Genomic DNA, 22,315 nt, shown 5'->3' on the forward strand with positions numbered 1-22,315 from the left:
CCTGTACAGGGTTGCTATAAGTCGGAACCGACACCACGGCACATAACAACAACATATATATGTGTGTGTGTTTGTGTGTGTGTGTGTGTATACACATACATATATATGTGTGTATATTTACATACACACATATATATACAAAGCCTCTATGTCTAATCTATCTATCTATTTATCTGCTGGTGTGTCTGCTTGCCTGCCTATCTACTTACCTACCTACCTACTTACCTATCTATCTGTCTGTCTGTCTCTGTCTAGCTACCTACCTACCTATCCATCCACCTGCCTGCCTGCCTACCATCTATCTTATTGGTTCTGTTTCTCTGGAGAATCTTGACTAAAACAAGGAGCAAAGAACATGAAAGTTAAATTTTTTTTGGTGGTGGTGGTACAGTAAAACCTATGACAGCCAGACCTGTGCATGGAAGAAACCTGACAGAGAAGGAAAACTCTTTTTTCCACTGAACTGAGTAATAGAAAAGTGTACCTCTCAAAGGTGGAAAACTTGTGAAATCCAGAAAAATAAGACAATCCCACCTAGTGATTGTATTTCATTACGTCCCAAAAGTGTGAATGTGTTTAGTCTTTGTTCTTAGACTCAGAACATTGGGATTTTTTCCCAGCATCCCCTAATACCTTTTGTTTTGACAAAGAAGTAGAAAAACATTTGACTCAAGAAATGTAAGGTTAAGTAGAACAGGAACTTTGCGTACCAGTTACGAGTGTCCAGGTGTCTCAACAGGTACAGGAATGATCTTTGAGTGCCTCTCCCATGCCCTGGGAATGGTTCCTGAAGCTCAAAGACCCCCGTAGTATGTCACCAGGAAGTACGGTCCTTCTTGTTGAGGCAATAAAGCATATTATGTAACCCCCATTTCAGTAAATACCACAGTCTCCCTCTAGTCTCTGACACCTAACTGCTCACCTCACTACCCATGTCCAAGCAACCCCACATTTTCTAATCATCAGAGCTGGCAGAAGACAAAACAGTGAAACCAGAAAGTTTGCTCAGCTCTAGTTCATAACAACCTTATGTACGCCGACAGAGCAAAACTTTGCCCGGTCCAACACCACTGTCTCCACGACAGTCGTTGTGCCTCCCTTGTGTGGCTACTGTGTCAGACCTTGTATTGGGGGGTTTCCCTCATTTCTGCTGACCCTCTGCTTTACCAACCATGGTGTCCTTTCCAGTACTTGGCCTTTCCTAATGGCACGTCCAAAATAAGAAAGCTGAAGTCACACCCTTCTGGCTTTCAAGGAGCATTCTAGTTATATTTCTTCTAAGACGATTTGTTTAACCTTTTTGCAACCCATGGTATTTTGCAATGTTTGTCATCAATACCACAGTAAAAATGCACCAACTCTTCTTCTGCCTTCCTTACTGTGTTACATGCAATAAACATGCAATCAAACCTTAAGGAATACATATTTCAGGTATGGAGGAGTTGGGGCAGGGCAGTTTTATCACACCCCTACAATTCCATCCTGTAGCACAGAGCCAGTTCTGGTGTCATCATGGGGAAGTAGAGTGGCCAACAGGACTGAGATGCCACATAAACAGGGTGGGGTAGGAGAATACTGGAGCTTGTTTGCCAAGAAAGGACTTTGAAAAGCACTGCTTCTGCTGGTGGGGTCAGATAGGACACGTGAAGGGTCGTGTTTCTCTGTGGTGTGTCAGTGAACACCCAGGTGCCATGAGCTCTCTTGCACACACTTCACAAGAGCTGTCAGTGGTACACTCAGGAGTGATCCAGGGATGAGCATGCTCAGACTGGATGGAACTTAAATCAAGATAAAGGACCCATTCTCTTTTGCCCAGAGTCCCTGGATGGTGCAAACAGTTAACAAACTGCTAACCAAAAGGTTGGTGATTCAAGTCCACCCAGAGGTGACAGGGAATAAAGGCCTGTGATCAACTTCTGAAAGATCAGCCACTGAAAACCCAATGGAGCACAGTGCTACTCTAACTCACATGCAGTTGCCACAAGCTGGCATCGACTTGATGACAAATGATGGGTTGTTTGTTTTTGTTTTCAGTTTTGTTCAGAAAAAGAACAACAACAGTGAATTACACTCAGAGTCTCATCTGTGGTTTTCAGGTTTGCTTTACAAAAGTAACTTCTCCCTAGGACCAGCAATCTCTCCTGCTAATGCAACAGTTGCCTGGGTTATCTCAGGGCTCAGGGAAGAGCCCTTTTGCTGCTGGGCCCTGCCTGCTCTGTACCCCTGCTTCACCACTACCAGCCTACAGGGATGCATGGTGTTGCAAGGCCAAGGCTGGAAGGGATGGAGGGACACCTAGAAGAGGAGGGACAACTTACATCACCCTACTGAATAGGGTTGTCTGTGCTCGATATGTAGAATTACCCACCTCAAGCAGAGAGCAAACTAAGAGGGCACCCCAACCCAACCAGCTTTATTTACTCTCATCTAAAAGCTGGATTCAGAGAAAGAGGACAGATGGACAAGCAGGAAGAGCTTCCAAATCAGCCTCCTGCAGCCGCTTGGGCTATGAGACAAGGCCTGAGTTAGAACCTTGGAGAGGGCGCTGCTCTCCACTCTTCCCTGGTCTGCGACTTGGAGAAGAGGGGTGGCCCAGTCCCAGGAATCACATTCTGTAGGCCAAGAGGAGTGAGGGGGAGGATAGGATGTGGTGGAGATGCTGTTGGGAATGTGTACCAGACTTATGCTTGGGTGGTCCTGTGAGGTCAGCTCTGGCTCCTGTAGGGGGAAGGGATTCCCACTAGACACAGAGGGAGCAACGATGGTTGAGTAGTAGAATTCTTGCCTTCCATGCAGGAACTTCGTGGGGGTAAAGGGATAGTGGAGTACTAAAATATGATTGATTGGATTTAGGGTTCCCCCTAATCCAACACAGGACCCTGCTGGTACTGTCAGGACCTTCATTTTCGGACAGGACACATCTCAAAATGAGGAGAAAAAGCAGCTGCAAATAGCTGTTAATAATTGCAACATGGAATGTACAAAGTATGAAACCAGGAAAATAAGAAGTTGTCAAAAATGCAATGGAACATATAAAGATTGCTACCCTAGGCATTACTGAGCCAAAAAAGACTGGTATTGGCCATTTTGAATCGGACAGTCATATGTTTTACTGTGTCAAGAATGACAGAAGAAAGATGGTACCACGTTCACTGTCAAAAAGAACTTTTCAAGATCTATCTTGAAGTACAACATTGCCTGTAATAGGATAATATCCATCTGTCTACAAGAAAGCATGAAGTCCTGGTATAGCGCTGCAGGTTAACTCACTGGACTGTAAGGTCAGTTTGAACTGAAAGGTCAGTGGTTCAAGCTAACCAGCTACTCTTCAGAAACTCTATACAGGGTTACTATGAGCTGGAGCTAGCTCAATAGCTCTTTAACAACAATAAACAAGGAAACATATAATAGCACCATTATTCAAACTTATATACCAATCACTAAAGCCAATGATGAGGAAATTGAAGAATTCTACCAACTCTTCAGTGCAAAATTGATTAGACATACAATCAAGATGTATTGATAATTACTGGTGACTGGAATGCAAAGGCTAGAAACAAAAAGGAAGGATCAGTAGTTATAAAATATGGCCTTGGTGATAGAAATGATGATGGAGATCGCATGATAGTATTTAAGATCAATGATTTCTTCATTGCAAATACCTTTTTCCAACAACATAAAAGGCAACTATACACAGGGACCTCACCAGATAGAATACACAGGAGTCAGATTGACTATTTCTGTGTAATGAGATCCTACAAAAGCTCAATATCATCAGCCAAGACCAAGTGGGGAGCCAACTGTGAAACAGATCATCAATTGCTCATATACAAGTTCAGACTAAGCTAAGGAAAATGAAAATAAGTCCAAGAGAGCCAAAAGATGACTTTGAACATTGTTGTTGTTAAGTGCCATTAAGTCAGTTCCCACTCCTATTGACCCTGTATAAGGTCTTCAAGGAGCAGCTGGTGGGTTTGAACCACCAGCCTTGTGGTTCAAACCAACCTGTGGTCAAGTGCTTTATCCTACAGCACCACACCAGGATCTTGAACATATTCCATGTGAATTTAGAGACCATATCAAGAATCGATTTGATGCATTATATAGAGAAGTGCCATAAATCCAAGCTGGATTCTGAAGAGGACATGGAACAAAGGATATCATTGCCGATGTCAGATGCATCTTGACTGAAAGCAGAGAATCCTGGGAAGATGTTTACTTGTGCTTACTGACTATACAAATGCTTTCAACTGTGTAGAACACAACAAACTATGGATAACTTTGCAAAAAATGGTTATTTCAGAACGCTTAATTGTGCCCATGAGAAACCTGTACATAGACCAAGAGGCCGCCTCTTGAACAGAACAAGGTGATACCGAATGGTTTCATTTCAACATACTTATTCAATAAGTCTGCTAAGCAAACAATCCGAGAATCTGGATTATATGAAGAAGAACATGGCATCAAGATTGGAAGAAAAACTCATTAACAACCTGTGATATACTGATGATACAACCTTGCTTGCTAAAAGCAAAGAGAACTTAAAATAATTACTGATGAAGATCAAAGTCTACAGCCTTCAGTATGGGTTGCACTACGATACAAGGAAAACAAAAGTCCTCACAACTGGACTAATAAATAACATCATGATAAATGGAGAAAAGATTGAAGTTGTCAAAGACTACATTTTGCTTGGATCTCCTATCAACACTCATGCAAACAGGAGTCAATAAATGAAATGATATATTTCATTAGGCAAATGTATTGCACAAGATCTTTTTAAAGTATTCAAGAGTAAAGTTGTCAAGTTGGGGACTAAAGTATACTTTACCAAGCGATGGTATTTTCAGTTACCTCATATGCATGTGAAAGTTGGACAAAGAATAAGGGAGACCATAGATGAATTGATACATTTGAGTCATGATGTTGGAGAAGAATATTGAAAGCACCATGGACTGCAAGAACAACAAACAAATCTGTGTTGGAAGAAGTATAACCAGAATATTCCTTAGAAGCCAGGATAGCAAGACTTCATCTCTCATTCTTCAGACATGCTACTATGAGGGAACCAGCCTTAGAGAAACACATCATGCTTGGAAACGTAGAGGGTCATTGAGAAAGAGGAAGACCCCCAATGATATGGATTGGCACAATGGTAGCAGCAATGGGTCTAAATGTAACAACAACTCTGAGTATGGTGCAGGACCAGGCAGTGTTTGATTCTGTTTTGCATAGGGTCACTAAGACACTGAATCGACCTAACAACAAAAATGTACCCAGTTGTTGTATTTTGTTATAGCAACGTTAGGAAGCTAATACAGTTCTATTCAGAAGTTCTGAGTTAAAATATTATTTTGGGGCCTTTCATTCAGCCCACTACATCCCATTATCCTCATTTAGCAGAGACATGGAACAATTTGAACCCTGCTCCATGGGGACAACAGATGCATCAAGGCAGACAGCTGGCCCCCTGAAGATGGCTTAGATTTGGGCCTGTGGGCCATTGGAGCACAGGATGAGGACTCACCTGCAAGTCCCCAGCCCCTACCCAGCCCAGCCAGGTGGGAATCCAACCAGTTACAGAGGGCTATGTGGCAATTCGTCCAAGAGGCTGTGAGCAATATCACGTTACCCAATAATTAGTGAACAATTCCACGTTTTTTCACTACTTCTGAAAAGATTAGATTCTGTTTCTAGGTATGGCTGACATCTGTCGCTCTCTCAATCCTACATAACCTTCCTACAGAATCAAAGCCTCTTTTCACATTTACAATCCCTGGCAGGGGCAGAGTACCCTGTAAGCAAGCTAAGCACAGGTTTACTTATGCTTACTAATCTGTAGTGAACAGCTAACTGAACAGAGCAACTCTCTGGCTGAGCTGAGAGGTATTTTCCAGGTCTTCCCTGGGGAGTGACAGGTAAGTTGGGCCAGTGAGTCAGCATACTCATATGAACACAAGGAGGTGACAGAACTCACTCTAGGACCCAGAGGGAAACCCAGAGAAACCTCCTATCCCACTGATGTTGCCCCAAACTGAGGCTGTTGGCTGTAATAGAGACTTCCCTGCTGCTACTAACAGGCACACAGGACCTTCATCTCTGCATCTGAGCAGCAGAGCCTGCCTTAAATGTCAGCATCCAGTCCCTTTCTCTCTCCTTCCCACTTTTCCCATCTTTCTCCCTAGTTTCTAGGACCTCTGATCAATTTCCTACCTGAGGCAACTCCAAGTACAATAAATACTGCCCCCCCACCCCCCAGGAGCTACTGAAATAGAGCCACACATTAGCACAAGAAGGTTTACACCCTCTTGGGATCCCCCAGTCAGGCTTTCCTGTGCCCTGGGCCTCTGATAGCTCCACAGTTTCACTTCATAGAGAGTAAATTCAACCCCAGCTTTAAGAGAAACAACCAGGTATGAAACGCAAGTGAGACACAGGTCCACTGTGTGTTTCAGGCCTGCCTGATTCAGGTGAAGAACACAGACCAAGAATTTGTGTTTGGTTTACTTTATTCATATTTTGACCCAAAATAATGTAGCCTAGAAGATAAAGGAGTGTCATGGTGCCACACTTGAAGCTTGGGAGGTGAGCCTACCTTGCACTAGTGTCCCCTGTTGGTCGACTTGGAATACTGTGCTTGCAAACAGTGGTTGGAGCATGGGCGTGAGCGTGGAAATAGACACTGGGAACTCAGGATCTTGCACTGTGAGTCTGAGCTTCACAACCACACTTCCAGCTCGGAGAGATACAATCTCCACCCGAAGCTTCCCACTTCTGTGCAAGTTAGAAACAGCCGGAGGGAAAGAGTTTTCAACCTAGTCAAGAAAGCAATACTTCAGATAGAATATTTGTTTCCAACATATTCAAAATCATTACTAGGGACCCAGGTGCGACTGATGGAGGATACACAGGATCTATCTGTTTTCATTGAGATCAAGAGGAGGTGCCCAGCAACCAACCTATGAGGGGCATGCAGAAATGCCCTCCTGACTCACTGCTCCCCAACTGGGCTGTCTCTGGAATAGCCTGGCCTAGGTCTAGAGTTTATTGGAGAGTTCAAAATGGCTACTGTAATAAAGCTCCCAATTATGGAGCATTAAATGAAGAAGTCCCTCTGGATGTCCTGAAGATATCTATGAAGGTATGAGAGTGGCAGAGAGACATAATATTGAATAGACTGACTGACCAACAGGGACCATTGAGGAGCAATCCCTGTGACTATATGGAGTTATCCCTTCACACACACACACACACATACAGACTGGCTATACTCCCCATGAAACACACAGGCAGAGCCAGGTGTTCAAAGTCACTCATGCCTGGTCAAAGACGACATCATCCTTCAGAAAAGGGATTCTCTAAAAGTTCAAAACCTTATGCCCCTGCAGGTGAATGTTCGGTGATGAGTTTCCATGGGTCTCACACTTTTCTTTACTTCTTGGGAGCAGAGAGATACTAACTGCTTTTGTTCTAGAATATCTTTTCAAGGATGTCTGTAGAGTGAACACTCTTGGAAGATACAGCATGTCCCTCCAGAGCAAAGGGCAGATCTGTTTCCTGTCCAGTATCATAAAGAAACCTTTCCAGCTGTTAACCAAAAGGCTGGAGATTCAAGACCATCCCGAGGAACATAGAAAGAAAGCCTGGCGATCTACTTCTAAAAAATCAGCCATTGAAAACAAGAAGCACATATGGGATCTCCATGAGTCAGAATAAACTTGCTGGCAACTAGTTTTGATAAAAAAGATAATGACTCCCTCTGGAGAAAAATCTAGGCCTACTGTAAAAGATTCAGGTTCCCTGTGCTTGGGGTTCCTCAGCTCTGACACAAAGCCATCTGGGCCCTTCCATGTCACCACAATGGGCAAAGGGAGCTGATATGAACACGAAGCTGATGCTCTCTATAAATCATAAAGTTCTTTGTCCCTGACCCAGGACTCTCATGTCTTCTACCAGTATCTATGAAATTGTGGCAGGTTGACTTCTAGGCTCTCAGACCTTTTTCAGTTTAGTAAGTCATTCTTTCTCCCAATTTATTATGCAAGGATAGATAATATTTAACACTGGCCTGGTTTATCTAGAGTGTGTTCTGATGTCTCCCTTTAGCCACAACAGAGAAACGGATGTGGTGATCGCTGACAAATGCTTCATTAATGAAGCTATACCATTGCAGGAAGATACATCACACAGAGGCCACAGATGGAGGCTCAATAGAAAATCCAGGTGTACAATCAAGGAGTACAGCCCATTTGAATCAAAGCTCATGTTTCAAAAATGGATTTCCAAAATCTAGATCAAATAACCCATAAAGGAAAAAAAAAAAAAAAAAAAGAATGTGAAATTACTGTGCAATTTGGGTTTAGCCTCCCCTGAAGCTGTGGTAAAATGTAATTTGTGGCAATCACAGAGAAGGTTTGGACAGGTAATGCTGGCTTATGTTTGGTGTTCTCTCTCAGAACCCCCAAGAAAAGTCCCATGTGTCTGTGCTCTGGTTTTACCTCCTGCAGCAATTGTCTAGAAAACTCCTGGTATTCCACACTGCTGCGGTTGCGTAGCTTTTCCGTGAAGTTGCGGTTGATAATCCTTATGACGACTTCAAATACCTGGGCATCTGAGACAGATAGTAATTATTTGAAATCATTTCATCAAAAGTCACACTGGAGAAACAATTCAATCTATAAGTTTTAGACTGCTGTTGCTATCATTAAGTGCTATTGAGTCTGTTCCGACTCATAGCAAACCTGTATAAGTTTCCAAGGGGTGACTGGTGGGTTTGAACCACCAACCTTGTAGTTAGCAATCCAGTGCTTATCCTACAGCACCACACCAGGATTCTAGTCTTAGATTGTTGTTGTTGTTGTTAAGTGCTGATGAGTCGATTCTGACCCATAGCGACCCTGTATAGAGGTTCCGAGGAGCAGCTGGTGAGCTTGAATCACTGGCCTTGCAGCTCAAACGGCTTTGCAGTCTGGCGCATTAACCCACAGCGTTAACACACAGCATTAACCACACCAGGACTGCAGTCTTATATTGGGGTAGCCAAATTGGGGGAAATCTACAATCAGAATTGACTTGACAGCAACTGGTTTTAGAAATGATTTGGGATGAGAGCTTGATGCATTTGCAGAGTGCAGAGAAAGTAGCATATAGGAATTCCATGAACTCAAGCTCAGCCCTCACTCATGGGTGACTTTCAGGTAGGTAACTCCCTCTCTGGTCCCAATTTCCTCAACGCAAGTGCAGCTGCCACTTTCTCCTAAGTATTTTGAGAATAAAAGGTGTGTGTGTGTGTGTGTGTGTGTGTGTGTGCGCGCGCGTGCGCGCAGTGTGGAGGTGCAATGAGATGGAGCCTGCTGGGTCCATGGAAGTGATCTTGCATTTTATGTGGTTGTGGCCTTGCAGCACCCTTTTGGGGATCTACCTTGCCAATTATGACCGTTTAGCATAGGATCAGCCCAAAAGCAGTTCTTAAAGAGTATAAGATCCTTTCATTGAAGGCCTGTTCTTCCTTTCCTTCATTTAATGCCTCCAATCTTACCATTAGGACTCATTTCTGTGTATGGGGTAGAATCTTCCACACAGCGATTTCTGCCTCTTTATCCTCTGCTGAACTACTGAGCCAGGACCCAGATCAAGGGCACACATATTCAGAACCCTTGGACCAGAATGTCTTAGAGTTGCACCCACCCCAGAAGCCTCCCACACACTCACCCTGGAAGCTGTAGGACCTGGCTGGGGGAGAACTTCCATCACCCCTGCCAAATTGGACAGAGGTACACTACCCAGGTACCACTGACGACCAGAGAGAAGGCAGCATGGGTCATGGAATGGTAGCGGGTCAGGCAAGCTGCCTTCTGGAAATGAGATCATATTTGGCTTGTGCTTGCTTGGGGGCGCAAATGAATGTTCACTGTGTTAGCTCTTCATGTGTGTCCCCTGAGAAATGAGGCATGCTTTGTGTATATTTTAATGTGAGGCTGAACTCCGGTTTGGAAAGTTATACAGACCCAGGTCTGTGGGATCAAGGGTGGCAAAGGTCTTTAAATATAAAAAAGGTACCTTATTGCACCTTTTGCCTCCCCCTACCTAAATGGTGTGGTGCTGTGGGTTTACGCACCAGACTGAAAAGCCGTTTGAACTGCAAGATTGGCGGTTCAAGCTCACCAGCTGCTCCTTGGAAACCCAATACAGGTTTACTATGGGTCGGAATTGACTCGACGGCACTTCACAACAACAACAAACGGAACACATTATACTGCTGTCACTGAGCGAATTCTGACTCATGGTGACCCCATGCCTTTCAGAGTAGAACAGCTCTGTAGGGTTTACAATAGCTGTAATCCTGTGGTGATAGATATCCAGGCCTGCCTTCCAAGGTGTCTCCGGGTGGATTGGAATTGCCAATCTTTCTGTTAGTTGTCCAGTTGGTTCTGACTCATAGTAACCTGGTATTGGGTTTCCAAAAAGTGGTTGGTGGGTTTGACCTGCCAACCTTGAGGTTAGCAGTCCTGTGATCATTATACAGCACTACACCAGGATTCATTTCTGTTAGTGTTGTTGTTGTTGTTAAGTTCCATCGAGTCGGGTTCTGACCCACAGCGACCCTGTATAGGGTTTCCAAGGAGCAGCTGGTGAGCTTGAATGGAATTCCTCCCAATTCAAAGTGGACTTTGTAGTCCAGTGCATTAACCAACAGCACCACACCAGGACTCCCTGTTAGTAGCTGGACTCAAACCATTTAAACCAGCCAGGGACGTAAATCTGTTATAAATTCTTCAAACTGGAATGAAGTATCCACAGAGCCCATATCAAGTCCCTTTAGTTGTCATAGTAAGTCCAAACCACAGGAGATGAACAGAAGCAAGGGGAGCATGTGTTGGCCAAGACTAGGCAATGCTCAGGACTCAGTGTCCTCATACTCCCTCCATGGCAAACAATTACGTCCCGGGCCCTCATTATAGGAAGACAATGATTAGATGTCCTGAGAACCATGATAGAAAGCTTCAAGATTGAATTGGTGTGCTGAAGTTTTAATCCCCAATACCCATGAACATGACCCTGTTTGGAAACAAGATCTTTGCAGATGTTATCTGTTAGACTTAACATAAGGTTGTACCAGAGTAGGTTGGGCTCTAACCTCTTGGTGGTGTCCTTACAAGAGAAAAGGTGACACCAGAGAGAGAAGGGTGCTATGTGATTGGTACATCTACAAACCAAGAAATGGGAAGCTGGGAGAGAGGCGTGGAACAGATTTGCTCTCGGATCCATTGAAAAAACCCATGTGGGTTCAGAGTGGCCAACAGTCTGATGATGTCAGACTTCTAACCTTAAGTCCTATTAGACAATAAATGTCTGCCCCTTTGGGGTATTTTGTCACAGCAGCTATAGGAGGCTAAGACAGAAAAACAAACTTGAGAAGCAACAGATGACTTTCTGCCAAGTGGCCATACCTGTTCTTAAAGTCAGCGTGGCGGTGGCGTTGGGCCCACATTCCTGGTAACTGATCTTTACCCCGTACAGAACTCCGGCCTCCAGCCCCACCACCTCCAAGGTCGTCTCTCTGGTCCTGGCACTTCTGACTAACTCTTGACCCTTGTAAACCTGGACTTGGAAAGTGTGGTTCCGGGTGGAATTTAAACTCCAAGACACTTGAAAACTGCTGCTGGTGACATTGAAGGTCATGTAGTTCCAGATAGGAGGACAGTCTACAAAAGCACAAAACAGACAATTCATAAAACATCAAAGGATTGCTTTATTTTCTGAAGTAGGTAATATAGTTTTGATTTATTTACCAAAAAACCAAACAGATTGCCTTCAAGTTGATTCTGGTCTCGTAACTCCCACCAAAACTTTGGGTACGACAAAGCAAAGAAAGTGCTTGTGGTTCACCAAAGGAATTGAACAGTTTGCTAATAATAATGTAAATAAGGTTCATGGAACCCTAATGAAGAGATTGGTCAGTTTAGCCATCCTGATAGGTTTAACATGAAGCATCCCTACTCTGGGAACTGCCTAGACCCAGGAGACAGACAGCTGTAATGTTGGAGATGGCAAAAGATAGTGATGAGCAGCATCAGAGAAACAGCGGTGGCAGAGACAAAAGAACCCAGAGATCAACACGAGATGGTACGGTAGGTTCCTCAGCCCACAGAGTAGGAGAGCTGGACAGCTTTGGGCAGGAGGCTTACTGGCAGAGTGGGATGCTTCCAGGTACTTGACAACATTATGCTTGTAGACCCACAAAGTGAGAGAGTTGAGTACCTTTGAGCATACGAGGTTTACTGATGGAGTGGGGTGTTTTGGGGCACTTACTGGTAGAGCTAAAGAGCTTTGTAACATTACGCAAACATTAGTCCCAGTTCTGAATTGTCACCGGTTACTTGCCTAACAAATCCCATAAGCATAAGTATTATCTCTGAGTTCTACATGGCCATTACAAAGAATTACTGAACCCAGCAGAGAAGTAGCATGCTATAGGAGGAACACCTCTTATCAGAATTGGTTTAAAAAAAAAAGTTTGGAGAGAGGAGGTGTGTCTAAGGCTGATGCTGATGGTGATTCTTTCTTCCCTGCAAGAAGTGAAAGTCAAACACTTCTACCATGCCATTTCTACAATACATAAAAATCCCAAATAATCCAAAAGAAAGCTACCAGAGCTGATACACTAATTCAACAATGTTGTAGAATGCAAGATCAATACACATAAATCATTTGTGTATCAATAAGCAATCTGAAATGGAAATTAACAATTTCATTTACATTATCATCTAAAAGAATAAAATACCTAGGAATGAATTTAACTAAGAGTTGAAAGACTTGTAAAGTACACTTGAAACTACACACTTGAAAATGGCATACACTTGAAATCTACAAAGAATGGCAAGGAATTCTGGGGATACCAACAAGGAAGGACTCTCCCCTATAGCTGATACCCTGATTTGGACTTTTAGCTTTTAATACTGTAAGACAATAAGTATCTGTTTTTTGAAGCTACCCATTTGTAGTATTTGACAGCAGCCTAGCACATGAGATAGCGTGCTTCATCCCTGTAAGCTGTGGAAGAGCGTCTTCAAAGTTGTTCTTGTTGTGTGGTTTCAAATTGATTTCGACTTGTAGTGAACTATAGGAAGAGTAACTGCCCCCCAAAGTGTTTCCTAGACTGTAATATTTACAGATGCAGATCACCGGGTCATTTATCCCAAGCACTTAAGCACTGCACTATCAGGGCTCCTTCAATTCAAAGTAAATCCAAAAGAATTGCCATGACGTCCAATGCGAATCACAACGACCCTAGAATACAACGTAGAACTGCCCCGTAGTGTTTGCAAGACTGTAATCTTTACAGAAGCTGACTGCCTCAGCTTTCTCCCATGGAGCCTCTGGTGAGTTCTAACAGCTGACCTTTCCTTTGGGCTAGCAGCTGAGCACTTAACCACTGTGTCATCAGGGGTCCTTCACTTCAAAGCTGTCGTTAAGTTGTTAAGTGCCATTAAGGCAACCTGCAACTCCCTATAGGGTTTCCAAGGAGCAGCTGGTGAGCTTGAACTGCTGACCTTGTGGTTCAAAGCGACCTTGCAGTTCAGCACATTAACCCATAGTGCCACACCAGGACTCCACTTCAAAGTAGGTGGGTATAGAGAATTGTTAAAAAATGTAAGAGAGGAGCCCAGCCTCCCTCTTTTGCTTCACTTGGTGCCAAACTGAAAAGTCATCCAAATCTCAGTGTCTTTGTGCATTCCTAGGATCAGGAGGTACAGTGTATTTTGAAGAAAACACATGTGTACTTTTTAATGAAATGACCAGTATTTACCTGTACATTTATCATCCAAACAGACATGGGCACAGTGGCCCATTCTTTTTGACATTTTCCTTTATGGCAAGAAAAACAGAATGAGTTTTAACTGAGGGGCACTAAAGGTTGGGGCACCTTTCCCTGATCTCTCAGTCACTAGAACCCTGAAGTTAGAAAGACCCTGTCTGTTAAAAATCATACTTTTTATTCTATTCTCTAAGAACATATGTGCTATAGATTGAAATGTGTCCCCTCCCCTTGCCTCAAAGTTTTATGTTGAAGTCCTAACTCCTGGTACTTGAGAATGTGAGCTTGTTTGAAAATAAGGTCTCTGAGGATGTATCAGGTTAACATGAGGTTATATAGGAGTAGGGTGGGAGTAGGTAACAGTACTGGGCACTGTTTCATTCTGTTGGGCATTGGGTCACTATGGGTCAGAAATTACTTGACTCATGCCTAATAACTAACAGCAAATCCATCTGAATGGTTTCCTTTTGAAAGAGAAGAAGAAACACAGACAGACAGAGGAAAGACAGCCACGTCAAGGTGCATCTACACACAGGGCATCCCCTGTGTACTTGAAGCTGGAAGAGACAAGAAAGGATTCTCCCCTAGAAACATGGGAGGGAGCACAAGCCTGCTGACATCCTGAATTTGTAATCCCAGCCCCAACAACTGTGAAACAATACATTCCTGTTATTTTAAACCACTCTGTATGTCGCATTTTTGTTACATCACCCTGAGGAAACAAATACGTCTCACTGAAAAAATATAAGCCTCAGTAAAAAGAAAGTAGAGAAAGGCTGAAATTTCTTTTCTAAAAATCCAATAGGGAGTAAATTATCAAGCTATTCAAAGGCAAAGTTTACTCAGGTTATCCTACGTCTTGCAGTGGGTTAAATCACAACTTCTCAAAACATCAGGTCCTTATCCTTTAAATAGAGTCCTGGGGTGGTGCTGTAGGAGAAAGCACTGGATCAAAAGGTTTGAACCACGTGGCATTGTGGTTCAAAGTTATTCATTAGAAACCCTATACAGGGTCACGATGAGTTGGAACCAACTTGACAGAGCTTAACAACAACAACAACAAACCTTTAAATACCCAAACCCAATCCACTGTTACTAAATTGATTCTAACTCTACAGGACAGGCCAGATCTGCCCCCTAGGAGTTCCAACGCTATAAATCTTTATGGACGCAGACTGACATCTTTCTCCTATAGAACACCTGGTGGGTTTGAACCCCCGACGTTTCGGGTTAGCAGCTAAGAACTTAACTACGGCACCACTAGGCCTCCTAGAATTTAAATAACCAAACCAAAGTCAAAACCACTGCCATCGAGTCAATTCCAATTCACAGTGATCCTCTGTAGGGTTTCCGAGGCTGTAAATCTTTACAGAAGCAGAAAGCTTCATCTTTCTCCCATGGAGCAGCTGATAGATTTGAACTGCTGACCTTACAGTTAGAAGTCCAATGCTTATCCGACAGCGACACCAGAAAGAACCTGTAAACATGACTTTATTCGGAAAGGGGTCTTTGCTGATGTGATAAATTAATAATCTTGAAATGGGATACTATCCTGGATCATCTGGGTGGGCCCTAATTTCAATCACATGTATCCTTATGAGTGAGACAGAGGGAGACTTCACACACACAGAGGAGTAAGCAATGTAAAGACACAACAGAGAGATTTGGGGATGCTGGTTCTGAAGACTGGAGTGATGTGGCCACAAGATAAGGAATGTCAGCAGCCACAGAAACTGGAAGAAGCAAGGGACAGATTCTCCCTTAGAGCCTTTTAAGAGAAGCATGGTCCGCTGACACGTTAATTTCAAATATCAAAGTGTTAGTTTCCTATGACTGATATAACAAAACACCACAAACTAGGTGGCTTACCAAGTCATGCATTTATTTTCCCAGTTCTAGAGGCTAGTAATCTGAATTCAAGGTGTTGGCAGGACCGTATTCTCTGAAAGGTGTCTAGGGGAAGATCCTTTCTTGTCTCAAGGCTTCAGGTAGCTCCAGACATCTCCTTCAATGCCCTGGTGTTCACATACCATTTTTTCTCTGTGTGTCTATCTCTTCTCCTCTTTGATGAGACTACAAGTCATATTAGATTACAACCTACCCTACCCCAGTTTAACCACGTTAGCTTAACTGATATTTTCATAGACCCTATGTACCAACAGGAGTCCTGGTGTGGCACTGTGGGTTAATGCGCCAGATGGCAAAGCCATTTGAACTGCAAGGTTGGCAGTTCAAGCTCACTCACCAGCTGCTCCTTAGAAACCCTCTGCAGGGTCAGAACCGGCTTGATGGCACTTAACAACAACAACAACAAATGTACAAACAGGAGTCCTGGTGTGGCTATGGGCTAATGCACTGGACTGCAAAGTCATTTTGAACCACAAGGTCAGCAGTTCAAGCTCACCAGCTGCTCCTTGGAAACCCTATACAGGGTCGTTATGGGTCGAAACTAAATCAACAGCACTTAACAACAACAACAAGAACAATGAACAGAGAGTCATTGTCACAGGTACTAGGAGTTAGGGTTTCAGTATTGGAGGGCACAATTTAATCCATAACAACTGATTTTGGACTTCTGGCATCCAGAAGTGTGAGAGAGTGCTGCTGTTTGAGAGAGTGGTGGTGTGCTGTGGAACTGGTTCCGACCATAGCGACCCTGTACAGGGCTGTGAGTCTTTACAGGAGCAGAAAGCCTCATCTTTCTCCCACAGAACAGCTGGTAGTTTCAAACTGATGACCTTGAGGTTAGCAGCCTGACTCGTAACTATTACGCTACCAGAGTTCCTTTGTGAGAGAGTAGATGTCTGCTTTTATAAGCACCAAATCTGTGATTTGTTATAGCAATCACATGAAATGGATACACCTCCTAAGGAATAATGTTTTTGAGCTAGTTTTCAAGGCAGCTGCCCCATGGCTCACATCACAACTTGTTAGCAAGTTCTTCCTTGTGTGTTCTTGTGAAATTTGGCCACCTTCTAACATGTTACAGTTAATCCCTCTTCTGTGTGACAGGCCTTGAGATCTTGTAAAACTGAAAATATTCCTTCTACTCCTTACCCTTCTCTGTCCCAGACTTGTTGCTGTTGTTAAGTTCTGCCCAGTCTATCCTGACCCATAGCGACCCTGTGTAGGATTTCCAAGGAGCAGCTGGTGAGCTTGAACCACCAGACTAAGTCTTTATCATCTGGATTTGGGGCCCTTCATCAGCCTAGAGAGGTCCGTAGGGTGTGGTGCTGTTGGATAAACACTGATCAGCAGTTCAAACCCATCAGTCACTCTTGGAAACCCTAGATACAAAGTTGCTATGAGTTGGGGCCAACTCCAGGGCACACAACAGCTAACCTATAGGTTGGCAGTTGGATTCTTCCTGACAATCTATTATGAAATCTTATCCATTGAAAATTCCATAACTTGTTCTACTCTGACACACATGGGGTTGCCAAGAATTGGAATTGACTGAAACAAAAGTAATGGGTTTGGCTATGATTTTTATTAGTCGGCACACCCTCTTCGAGTTGTACCTTAGCTTTTCAATGTTCCTCTTGAACTGTGGTCCTAGATATTCCACTCACTTCTTGACTTTGCGGCAGCACAGATGATCTGAAATCCCCACATGGAAGCTTTTGCTCTGTGGCCCTCCCCATCTACAGTTGAGCACCTCAATCTGAGACTTGGCGTTTATCTCCATAAAGTGCATGGATTTCTTTCTCTGTGTCCTTCAATCCATGGTGTTTGTTTCTCCCAGGCAGAGCTGATCCATCTCTGCTGAGGCTGTTTTTCTCTGATCTCTTGGTGTCCAATTCTATTCCTTCTTCCCCTAAGACCTCTGGGCTTGGCACCTGACCTTATAGAGGTAGAAGCCGTGAGCAGGTGAGTCAAGCACCTCATTGTTTAATTGTTGGAAATCTGATCAGGGAGGAAGAACGTTGGCTTGGGCAAACTTGAGCTCTTCCTCCTTCCAGTTCCGGCTGCCTTTCCGGAGGGCACCCTCCCCTTGCCACACCACAAGTTCAGGAGACCTTTCTTTATGGAACTGGATTGCTGTTAGGTTCCAGCTGAGAAGAGGAATCATGCTGAAGGACTTACAAAGACCCTTGAATACCCCCTGCCCTTCTATCCCACAAACAGAATGTGTTCCTGAACCACAAAGTGCTAAGTGTGCAAGTATTTCTTACCGTTTTGGGGTTTTGTGTCATTAATTAGGTGACTAATTTCACAAGAAAAGTATCTGAAAGTTGTGCTGTATTTTCCAAGGGCTTGTACCTCCAAGCTTTCCAGCAGATTGTTGACAAAATTTAAAACATATGCTGTTTCCCTTAATCCTGTGCAGCTGGAATTAACTCTGAATTTCTGATCTGGAAACATTGCTTTGGTCTTTTCTGCCTTCATAGAGGAGTCCTGGTGTGGCCCTGTGGGCTAATGCGCTGGACTGCAAAGTCAGCTTGAACTGTAAGGTCAGCAGTCACTCCTGAATTCAGGGGATCATAGCATTCCCTGTTTGCATTTAGCTGTCAGGCAGCCCTTTATCTTAAAGGGATCTTGCAGCTCCCTAAGCAGGGTAGCATGTCCAGAGCTGGCTGACAACATTCCTAAATGTAGATGAGGTCTAATATTTTTCCGATTTACTGACTGGCTAAGAATGACTATGTTCCATCCTATGGCTTTATTGAAGGGACAGGATTCTCTCACTGGAGACCACGAGTGGAGTTGTAAAACTGTGTGTGCATTTGTACATGGGAGGCATAGGGCTCAATGGTTACAAGTTGCCATATTAACCATTGCTGTAGAGTTTGAAGACTCCTGGTGTGGCGCTGTGGGTTAATGTGCTGGACTGCAAAGTTGGTTTGAACAGCAAGGTCAGCAGTTCAAGTTCACCAGCCACTCCTCAGGTACCCTAAACAGGGTCACTATGAGTCAGAACCGACAACAACAACGTAGAGTTTGAATCCATGTGTTACAAAGTACTACTGCTCCATAGGGTTTTCTAGGCTAAGATCTTTAAGACAGCAGATAGCCAGATCTTTCTTTCAAGTCATCACTGGGTGGGTTTGAACCACCAACCTTTAGGTTAACAGTCAAGAGCAAACCATTTATACCACCCAGGGACCTTTATATTTTGTTGTGTTTTATTTTTGACCAGGGCTGCTGCTTTTCTTTGGAGATCACAGGGGCAACCACCACACAAACATCCTTTTTTCATTTATTTATTCAACATCTATTTGTTGGCTAGAGTCCTGGTGTGGTTCTGTAGGATAAGCACTGGACTGCAAGGTCAGTTTGAACTACAAGGTCGGCAGTTCAAATTCACCTGTTGCTCCTCAGAAACCCTACACAGGGTCACTATGAGTCAGAACTGACTCGACAGCACTTAACAACAACACTTGTTGGCTACCTATAGTTTGTTTGGCACTAGGGACTCACTGAAGCCCCTAGGTGGTACAAATGGTGAACACATTCAGCTGCTAACTGAATGTTTGGTGGTTCAAGCCCACCTAGAAAGAACCATCTTGGAATAAAGGCCTGGCCATCTGCTTCTGCAGCCACTGAAAACCCTGTGAGCCCAGTTCTACTTTGACACACATGGAATCTGACACACAGTGCAATTGATTTGGGCAGTGAACCAGAGAAATGGTCCTTCACCTCATGGAATTTTCTTCTGATGAAAGGTAGACCATTTTGGTAGGAAAGGACTAACTCTACACTTCTTTGCCATGCATGTGTGGTGTTGAAACCAGTCCAGCTCTCCACACTTCTCAGCATCTGCCCACAGGAGAGCAAGAACTACCTCAAACTTTGAATCTTACTGATCTCATTCTGGAATACGAAAGAAAATAGGTCTATTACTCTCAAACTGGAGTCCTGGCATGGTACTGGACTGCTAACTACAAAATTGGCAGTTCACACCCACCAGCTGATCCTTGGAAACCTTATACAAGATTGTTATGAGGCATTTAAAAATAACAGCGACTCTCAAACTCAACCCAAGTCAAAACTCAACCCAAGGGCTCTGGGATACAAGGATTGAGGCAAGATTTGAATGGTTACCAGAGGGGATATATGTTAAGATCCTTGGCTGTCTTTTGAATCTTGGTTTCCCTTGCATATCATTGTAAAATAGACACCTGAGAGGGAGAAAAAGGAATAGCCAGAAATATCACCATAGAAAGCTTGCAAGTCTACCTTCTGCCTATATCTGATTGAAATACCTAAAATGGGGCTACAACTTGCCAGTGAAGGAGCCTTCCTGTGGAGCCTTTGCATTGCATAAGACCATAGGTGGAATCTTGAAACCCATCCAGAATCTTCTGAAATGGGAAATCTCCACTTGAAAGGACAAGCAGACCAGCCTGGAGCAGATAGAAGAGAAGATACTTCTTGAAAGAAAGACTGACAGGAAAAATACAAAACAGTAACAGAAGTCCAACTGATTACTACAAGAACAAGCAAGTTGGTCACCCAGGAGCCATCAAGGCAAGTGGTCGGGTCCCCTCAGGGCAAATCCCCTTCCAAGACTAAGACTCAACGGGAATACACGAGCAGGTATGCAGTGTGACTGGTGACCACGTTGGTCACCGATAAGGGGAAGTAAGGGAAAAATAGCAATGAAGCTGTGAGCTAAGTCCAACCACGTTCAATAGACTCCTGTGAACCTGGGTGGAGACCTGGTTGGCCAGCAGTATGGCAAGACCTGGGGACTCCTGGGCCCAGAGTCAGTGACATAGCTACAGAGGACTAGAGTGGACAGTGAAGCGTCCAGCCGATAAGAAGTGAGGGGATATGCACAAGAACACCCACATTTTCAGTTAATACCCACTTGACTTGGTTTCAATGACTGGAGGATCAGAACTCAACTAGAAGAAGAAAGAAGAGGAAAAACAAGTAATCTGATACAATTGGATGAACTCGACCTATACCTATGGATGCAGTAGCTCAAACGAGGGAACAAATCTTTACAGCAAGGATCATTCCCACAACCTCCATAAACAGAGTAGACAAGGATGGGCAACTTGGACATTGGCTGCCCAAAATGGGGGTAGGGGGCTACAAAGGCAAGAAGTACTGTTTACAGTCAGACTGCTGTTACTGTTTTGTATTTTTCCTGTCAGTCTCACTTTCAAGAAGTATCTTCTGCTTTAGCTGCTCCAGGCTGGTCTGCTTGTCCTTTCAAGTGGAGATTTCCCATTTCAGAAGATTCTGGATGGGTTTCAGGATTCCACCTGTGGTCTTATGCAATGCAAAGGCTCCACAGGAAGGCTCCTTCACTGGGCAAGTTGTAGCCCCATTTTAGGTATTTCAATCAGTTATAGGCAGAAGGCAGAGGTTTCAAGAGGAAGCCTAGACCCAGAGGGCGTGAAGGAAGGTAGAATCTCCACTGAGTAGTATCCAATCTGTCTGGGCGAGGTGGATAAAAGGAGATGGGGATAGGACTCTTGTGGTACAATAGTGAATAATTGCTCTCAGGACTGACTGTGAGGGTTGGAAATGTAAAGGTAGACATGTTGTAGCAAAAGGAGGGGAGTGGTTGACTTTGCAGTCCAGGAGCAGAGGTTCCTGGGACCATCAAGGGAGAAGAGAGGAGTGTGGGACCCTACCCAGAGAAACAGTGACGCCAAAGATGGAGGCAGAGACAATGATGTGGAGAAATGGAGCAGCTGGGGACTCTAAACCCAGAGAGGGAAAGGGGCTGTGTGTTGATAACTGAGGGGCAGGCTAGAGGTGTGTACCCTTTGGTTGTTGAGGATGCGTGGAGGGGATTGTAATCATGGCAGTGAAATGATATATGATAGGATGAATGTAAAGCTAATGTTCTCCCATGTAAACTATCACATAATTCACAATAAAAACCTAAAAAAAAAAAGTCAGTGCACTGATGGAGGGAGGAGAGGGCAGGGTCATTAGCGGGCTAGCTCTAGTGGCACCATTCACTGGACACACACAGGGAGGAGGAGTGTAATGTGATGCCACCAGGATTAGGAGATTGCTGTTGTCAGTTGCTGTGAGTCCATTCTGATGTGTGTTGATACCAAGAATGCAGAGTAGAACCATCTTGTAGGATTTTCAGGAGCCCTGGTGGCTTAGTGAATTGAGCTGCAAGTTCAGCACTTCAAACCAACCAGCCACTCTGTGGGAGAAAAGAGGAGGCTGTCTGCTCCCGTACAGATTTACAGTCTCGGGAAGCCTAGGGAGCAGTTCTACTCTGCCCTAAAGGGTCACCGTGAATCACAATCAACTTGATGGCATTGAACTGGATATTTTATAAGATTTTCAGAGCTGTGAACTTTTGGTTGCAAATCAACAGCCCCTACTTCTGAGATATTTCTGGGTGGGCTCGAACCCCAACCTTTTGGTTAGTAGTTCAGTGCTTAACCATTTGCACCACTCAGGGATGGTGTTCTGGTTAGGTGCCGTTGAGTTGGCTCCGACTCATAGTGACTCTGTGCACATTAGAACAAAGTACCTCCTGGTCCCGCTCCATCCTCACAATCATTGCTATGT

General features: G+C 44.0%; 1 protein-coding gene across 1 annotated transcript in view; it reads right to left on the reverse strand.

Annotated features, from left to right (window-relative positions):
* Window positions 1–22,315, reverse strand: part of UMODL1 (uromodulin-like 1) — an 87,761-nt gene that overhangs the window by 36,422 nt on the left and 29,024 nt on the right. The window contains exons 7-9 of the mRNA XM_006870852.1: window positions 11,451–11,705; window positions 8,499–8,611; window positions 6,596–6,815 (exon numbers count right to left, since the gene is read on the reverse strand). Of these exons, the coding sequence (XP_006870914.1) occupies window positions 6,596–6,815; window positions 8,499–8,611; window positions 11,451–11,705 (588 nt within the window). The remainder of the gene's footprint in view (window positions 1–6,595; window positions 6,816–8,498; window positions 8,612–11,450; window positions 11,706–22,315) is intronic.

The sequence above is a fragment of the Chrysochloris asiatica genome, unplaced genomic scaffold, assembly GCF_000296735.1.
Source record: "Chrysochloris asiatica unplaced genomic scaffold, ChrAsi1.0 scaffold00154, whole genome shotgun sequence".
NCBI classification, from domain to species: Eukaryota; Metazoa; Chordata; class Mammalia; order Afrosoricida; family Chrysochloridae; genus Chrysochloris; species Chrysochloris asiatica.